Source organism: Euprymna scolopes, chromosome 2 (genome assembly GCF_053919585.1).
Source record: "Euprymna scolopes isolate OS-2025 chromosome 2, ASM5391958v1, whole genome shotgun sequence".
NCBI lineage: Eukaryota > Metazoa > Mollusca > Cephalopoda > Sepiida > Sepiolidae > Euprymna > Euprymna scolopes.
Window position 1 is genome coordinate 138,241,293 of NC_136483.1, and position 8,156 is coordinate 138,249,448.

An 8,156-nucleotide genomic window follows, 5' to 3' on the forward strand; every position below is an offset into this window, starting at 1 on the left:
TCCGGTGTTTTACAGAAACTTCCCAGAAAATCCTGATAAGACTGTCCTTATTCTGTCTAAATATCTACTTTTAATAATCATATTAGTCAAAGCTAAAAAAAAATAAAAATAAAATGCAAATAAATAAAGCTTACCTTGATCAACAACACGTCCATTGCCCCAATATATCTCTATATAAAATGGTCCAGACTTATCATTAACTTTCTGTCGACACAAAAGTACATCCATTTGGACGTCTCCATTGAAGTCACCAGGGACGACATTAGTGATTATTGTGTCTGTTAAGTTGCCAGCTGTGGATCCAATCAAACTCTGGGCTATATAAGGAGATTCTCCCTGGTGAGATAATAATAATTTTACTGCTTTACCTGCAAATAGATTAAAAGAAGATTGGAAAAGAGCCAATAAGTTTGCATGGGAAATCTATCAATATATCTATGAAAGTGTGTGTGTGTGCGTGCATTTCCCTACCAATCTACGCTGTCAATTTTCAGTCTGTCAGGATTTAACGTATTGAGATTTCGAAAAATCTTTTTAATCGGTTTTTGAACAGAAATTTGACTGTCAAGGGGGCAAAGTTCAACGATTTGACCTTTGAAAACCCTACCAAACTCCTCCGCCAATTTTGGATCTCAACACTTGAAATTTTAGATGTAGGTTATTTGAGCATGGATCAAACTTTATAATTTGATTTGAGCCCAATACAATAAATGTTAAGGTCAAAATTTGACTGTCAAAGTTAAAAAGATTTGATCTTTGCGGTTTCTAGCAAATTATGCCCTCTAAATTTTAAGTTATTTTTTTTAAATTGATGTGAACACTAGAATATTTCAATTAAAAGTCGAACAGGTAAAATTATAGAGGAATAAAAGGCAAATCAAATGAGGTATATGTTGTTTAAACAGTTACATTAAATTTATCTTAAATTTGCAGTTTTTGAAAAAATTACAAATGCAGACTTTCTTTTTGCCGGCACTGTATATGATGCAGAATGTAGAAACTGTGCATAAACAGAATTCAGCGTAATAATGAAATCATCTAATGAGAAACCATAAAAAATGAATAATTAACGCTTTTTCATTTGCATTTTCCTTTTTCAAAGGAATATGCAAATTAATTAACCTTTGTGTAGTCGCTCACATATCCATGACCGAGTATATTAAGAAGTTTGTTTTAATAATTTTTAAATAAAATTCAGGGAATTCATATTTTTTGTATATATATATTTTATGTTCATGAAGCCTTTCCTTTAGTTTCCGTTGAGTCACCAACGTATATTTGATGACAATTATGGCATGGGACAGTATACATATCTGCATTAAATATGGGTTTGTTTTGGAAATATTTTGCTGTTTTTAAAGGTTTCTTTTATAGTTTACGATATGGTTTGTATTATTGGAATTTCTAGTTTATCTAGAGTGCTATGTGCGGGGATGGATAAAAGAAGGTTTGTTTATTAGAGAAGTGTCTGGTGTATAGGAATTTTGCTAATTGTTTCTGGAAAATATCTGTACTAATAATATTCCATGATGGAGAAATGAAAAAGGAACAAACCAAAATTGTATGTTCAGCATTTCATCTTTATTTCAAGACTTCTTTAGGATGAATAATTTGAAAAAATAAAATACCAGTACAATATTTGAAACTATATTTGTTATATTTGTAATGTGAAGTGGATGTCTTTGTTCTATTTCTGAACAAAAAAGCCATTAACATTCAGTGTGTATAACGTTTATGGCATGGAAAGATTGAGATTTTTTTTTTTAGAAACCACCATGCTGTATAATTGTGTCAGAGTTTGCAATAACTGCAGATTCAAGAAGTCTTTACAGAGATTTATTTAAAATTAATTTGATGAGTTTAGCTTGTCTGAAGTTATAAGTTATGCTGCAATGAATGAGAGAAAATGAATTCAGGGAAATGATGTTTTTTTTTATATCTCTTTTATGCTCACTAAACCTTTTCTCTAGTCCTTTGTTGACTTCACCAATGTATGATGACAATTATGGCAGGAGATAATATATTATAGGTTTACGATGTTTACAATCGCAATGAAATCTGAAAAATTAGAACATCAAAGAAACAAAACGAAAGCATATGAAACGCAGTAAACCGGAATAGAGGTTATTAGAGATGCATATAGAAATGCATTGTTTACATTTTCAAATGTAGTATTTCTCTATTGGAGTCGGTGACTTTTTTAAAGCACACATGAAATGATTTGTTACTAATCAAGATTGATATGTACGTAATCGCTTTAAGTGAAAATTTGACATCTTACATTTTGTAATGCGCTAACCGTAAAATTGATCTTTAACTCTGTAATCAGGAAAACGTAAACAGAAAAAGAAAACATCGAACGAAACGAAACTAAAGGAAAAGGAAACGATATATGTTAATGAATAAAAAAAGAAAAGAAAAAGGAGAGAATCGTTTGTTTTTCCTAGTGTAATAATGTTTCGAAATAAATTTTAAATAAACAATGTATAATTAGGCGTGGTGCGTTTCCTGCAATAGGAAGCATTTCAGTTTTTGTATGCAACTACAAAACCCGTAGTCGGTGTGCGTTCGTATTAGCCCCTCGTGAACGATGAAGCGGCGATGTAAATGAGGAGCAAGAAAAGGAGGAATTAAATAGAGAGAAAAGATTTTACAACTTCCATTGATTCTTACAGGCTTTGGCAGTGAACTCTCACCAGAAAAAATATAGGAATGTACGATTATCGAGCAAGTGTAGAGGTAATAGGCCTATAGCACATCTCAGATAATGCGCTGCAGTTTGTGTGTATTACATTTGCACGAAATATCTTGAGTTTTAATCCTATTAAGGTCAAACTCAAAGGGGGAAAAATGAGTTCATTTTATTAATACAGAGAAGAAGAAGAGAAGATTATACTTACCTTAGATATGGGTTTGTTTTGGAAATGTTTTGTTATTTTTAATCTTTGTTTATGGTATGGTTTGTATTACTGGAATTTCTAGTTTGTTTAGAATATTGCAAATTATTGTATTATTAGCATGTGTGGGTAAAATAAGATGTCCATGTATGGTTTTTGCTTATTTTTTCTAAAAACATATCTGTATGACTTTTTTATTACCATTTAATATAACTTATGTGGAGTACTAGGTGTATCAGAATTTGGGGGGAATTTTTGACACCCCTAACATGAAACTGCGAATAAAATACAAAAAACTTGTCATTTTTTTTAAAAGTGGGTTGTTTATTTTCTTTATGGAATATACTTCCAAAATAAATTAGTAAAGTTGTTTAAAAAAATAATAGAAATATTATTTTTTATTTTTTTTAAAATAGTGTTTACAAAGTACCAGCGCGCCTTCATGCAGCCATTTTTTTTTCCGTAATGAAATCAATTGTATTTTACAAGTTAATTTTTTTTCAATTTTTAAACTTAAAAAAATCTATCAAAATTTTTCTATTGGTTAAATTTTTACGATATTTTCAGGGTCAATGTGAAATTTTATGCTCTTTCCAATAAACTGAATATAATATTTTAGACAAACGGGTTTTTTTAAATTCACCCCCATTTTGAAATGTCTATTAAAATTTTAATAATTAATTTACTCACCAAGTTTTATATATCACAAATTGAAGATAAAAGATCAATATAATATATTGTAAATTAAAACAAAAAAAAAAGGTGTTTTTTGGAAATTTACCTGTAAAATCCAAAGTGTAAAACCTTTTTTTCTTTTCAAAACCATGTTGATTTTTTTTTTAATTGGAAGCCTATGTTCTGCTGATATTGTCCAGTAAGTATTGTAGGCTGACGACAATTTTTTCTATTTCATTCAATGTTTTTTTTTTTTTTTTTTTTAGATATTTAAAAAAAAAAAAATTCACTCGATAAAGAATTATTAAAATATAAATCAAAAATTTATGTATTTCTTTGAGAAAAGAAAAAAAAAATTCCTCGACTGTTTTTTTTTTAGGCAAAAACTTATAAGTAAAATTTGACTATTTTTAACCTATGGAAACACATTTCTTCATGCACAAGGCTAGATGGCTAACGCAAACGTGTGGTTTTTACTGCCTTCTGTCCATCTGTAGTTCTAAACAACGACAAATCGGTACTTCCAGTTTTTCGCTAACACCGTAAAAATGCTTGCGTCATGGTGCTTTTCAAATAGTCGTTTAAAAAATTCTTTTATTTAAAAAATAAATGGAATTTTAAATATAAATATGGATAAATTCTGAACAATGAAGAATGGAACCACACATTCGATAGTATTTTTATAGGTAAGTGATTTTTTGGAATTTATATCGATTTTTGTATAATTGAAGTAAGTAAAATTTCGTTGATTTTCTTCAAACCTTATTTAAAGAAAACCAATTTTAAAAAAAAAAACAAATATTGCATAATTTGCTATTTAACCAGTTATTTTTTTTTTAATTTGGTCTTTGCTCCTTTAATTGAAAAAAAAATTAGGGTTTGAATTACATTTTTCAAGTAGTTATAAGCTTGTAAAGATAGGAGGTCGAATTATTCAATTTTTTTTCACGCATTCTTAAGATCGGTTTCTGGCACTGCTAGTGGAGTACTGCAATGTTTTCAAAGATTGTGTGATGTATTTGAATTCTTCATCCGGATAACTACGAATTCTGCTGTACACACTTTGAATACTAATGGCTTCTTTTTTCCCCCTTCAAAAACAGAACAAAGAAATTCACATCACATTACAAACAACAAATATATTTTCAAATATTGTACTGGTATTTTATTTTTTCAAATCAATCATCCTGAGGAAGTTTTGAAATAAAAACGAAACATTGCTGAACATAATTTGGGTTTGTTCCGGCTTCAGCTCTTCATATAATGTGACAATAACATTGTTAAAAATGGCAGAATTCTAAAGCTTAATTATACAATCTTTTTAATGTTAAAATAATGTATGTATCACGAATGTTTTTGATTCTTCATCGAATCATCTTCAGATGACAAAATTAGATAAAATAAAAACAAATGGCGGAGAAAAGAAGAGAATTTAAAAATATTTGCTGTCTTTTCAAATTCCCTTCTTTTCTCCAGCTTTCTTATATATTTGCTTTTTATTAGTAGTTTTATTTATTTTATTTATATTTTTTTTTTGGGGGGGGGGGTACTTATGCACTTATTAAACCGTGCTAAAATAACGTTATCATTTAAAAAAGCTATTCTTAACATGGGAAGAGGAAGGTATTTTTGTAACTATTCTGTAACAATTAAATAAAAAAGATATCGTAAAAAATTAATTTAACTTGAAAATACTATCTAAACATAGCGCGGAACACATTTTCTTTTTTTTTTTTTTTTCAACTAATGAAAAATTTGTTTTTCTTGTTTGTTTAGGTGCTTGTGCAGAATCCAGATCGTACTGAAATAATAACATATTTATTTAGAAGCCCATAGGATGGCGGAGAAGGGGGCGTTATGGTGCTAATGCAGAGAGTGATCATCCGCCTGATCCGGGCTATTTTTTGAAATCGTATTTCTACGTTTAAATTAAAGTTTTATATGTTTTTTGGTACTCATGCAGAGAGTGATCCGTGCTGAAATAATATTATTTAACAAGCCATTCTTAACATGGGGAGGGTGTTTTGTACTTATTCTGTACTTTAACCTTACAATTGAATAAAAAAAAACTTTAAACGTGGAAATACGATTTAAAAAACAGCGTGGATGGATGGATCACTCTCTCTGCATTAGCACCTGTTTTTTTTTTGTTTTTGTTTTTTTATTCAATTGTAAGGTTAAAATACAGAATAGGTACAAAATCACCCCCCCCCATATTAAGAATGGCTTTTTAAATAATAATGTTATTATTTCAGCACGGATCACTCTCTGCATGAGTACCGACGTTTTTAACTATTCTATACTTTCACTTAATAATTTAATAAACAAACAAAAGATAAAAAATTGAATTTAACTTGAAAATCATATCTAAAAATAGCAGGAGCCATATTCTGTATTATTATCCTTGTTTATTTGTATTTTTCAATTTTTGTATCGTCACCCGAGTTAGTGCTGTTGCTGTACTGCTTTGGTTAATGTAAATCAACCTGGTTTTGTTTCAAGCTCAGTCTGCGATTTACTTCCATTTTGGGCGGATTGTTCTGCTTCACGTTGAATGCCCTGAAAAAGTCCATTCTGGTTAATGTTTACCACTTTTAAAATAAACAATCGAACTTGGCTTTTATTTCTTTTAGGGTAAATTTTTACGCCATGCCCCAGCGTATTATAAACACACCAACCTCCCCATGTTAAGAACGGCTTTCAGAATAAACACCCTTCACCCTCGAAAGCCATGAGGCATGTTTATTCCGAAAGCCGTTCTTAATATGGGGTGGTTGGGGGCGTTTATACTACGCTGGGGCAGGTCGTAGAATAACAGAATTTTTTTTTTTTTAACTGAACAAAGCCGTCGACTCCACCCATCCCAATCGTTTTTTTTTTGTTTGTTTATTTTTTTTTTAGTAAAAACAGATTTTTTTTTTCAATAAAAATATAATAAATATATAAATAACAGGCAAATAATACATCCTCTTTGCTTACCTGCATTTGTAATAACAAATACATCGACATGTTTATCTGCATTAAAATCGCCAAACGCTGCAATCGCACCCAAATCTTGTTTGCCTAAAACCTGGCCAGTTATGTCCGTAAAATCCGCATTTGACTTACAAACACCCAACAAAATGGGCAATACAATAAAGGTCTTCAAACTTAACATCATTCCAAACATTAATTCGTAACTTCTAATCACAAATGGCTAACAAACTCCCCAAAATACCAATGAGTTATTTAAGCCATTGGTAGGCAGATTAAAATGGTAGACAGATTTTAACTTCGGAGTTAAGGCGTTGCTAAACGATGGATGCCCAAAAGCGCAATAAATCACCTCCAAATTAATAAACGTACAAGACTCGCCACAAATCTTTTAAAAGAAAACGGTGAAGGGCGAAAATCAGTCCCTTGTGTATTTTAGGTCAACACATAAAATCAAACTGAATTCTTTTTTATTGGAATTTTATTTTTATTAGAAATATTTCCCTTATAATTTAAAAATGTTTTCGTTTTTACAAATACTCAAACGAAATATGTTTTTATTTACATATTTACCAGTTAATACCTAATTTTATAGTTAATACTTAATAGTGAAAAAATTTTTTAATAAATAAAGAAAGAAAATTTGTAGGTGTTAAAAATTACGAATTTTGTAATTGGAAATTTATTATTTTGTTTTATAAGTAATCACGTATATTTTTTTTTTACATACAAATATAGTAACGGAAATATGTTTTTGTCCCCCAAATAATAGGCATTTATGCATTTTAACATTGTTGTGCAATTTAGAAAGCCATTCTTATCATGGGGATTAGCAGGAGATGCTTTGTTAACTATACCGAATACCATTTTAATGTTTTCGAATTTTCATCGATTTTGGTAATTAAGTCTTTTTAAGATATGCAAATAAAACATGTGTTATTAGAATTTATGCCCCTCCCCCTCTCTTTCCTTATTGATGAATCATTTCCTTGTCCCTTTCGGCTGGCAGGATTTCTGGTCCCTGTTACTTTAGGGGTCATGTGAGGTAGCTTATAAAAACCCTCGCATGAGTTTGCCCTGACACTTTTTTGCCCTTTTTTTATCCACCAGCAAGACATGACACATGCCTAAGACGGCAGTCATAGAAACTTAGTCCCCTTCCTACCATTACCGACCTGAACTAAACTATTTATGATAAACTCGTGATGGCAGTTTCAAGTCAGCCATCATTTATCTCTGAATTTCTGCTTGGATTGTAACCAAGTCCGACACGAAAAGAGACAGAATTGAGGAACACACAAGTGCAAGCTCTGAAATCTCTGGTCCCCCCTCGCCAATCTTTCATGAAAAACACCCGTTTAGCTGAATCCACTGTGAAGAATTTCCCCCACTCTTTATCTGTGCCTAAATCAAAACGTGGATTCCATGAACAAAGCTTCTTTCTTAGAACTGCACGCCTGTGGAACTCTGTTCCGTATGCCTGCTTCCCACCTGACTACAACTTGGATGTGTTCAAGTCCAACGTTAACAAATTCCTAATGAACCGCCCCCTTAAGTAAACACTTCATCAAATCTCCACACTAACGTAATGTACTTGCATTAACCCTTATC

The 8,156-nt window shown here is 30.8% G+C and overlaps 1 protein-coding gene across 1 annotated transcript in view; it reads right to left on the reverse strand.

Annotated features, from left to right (window-relative positions):
* Positions 1 to 6,965, reverse strand: part of LOC145296256 (T-cell immunomodulatory protein-like) — a 65,658-nt gene extending 58,693 nt beyond the window's left edge. The window contains exons 1-2 of the mRNA XM_080142466.1: positions 6,552 to 6,965; positions 135 to 368 (exon numbers count right to left, since the gene is read on the reverse strand). Coding sequence (XP_079998592.1) covers positions 135 to 368; positions 6,552 to 6,741 — 424 coding nt within the window. The 5' untranslated portion in view covers positions 6,742 to 6,965. The remainder of the gene's footprint in view (positions 1 to 134; positions 369 to 6,551) is intronic.
* Between the last annotated feature and the right edge of the window lie 1,191 nt (positions 6,966 to 8,156).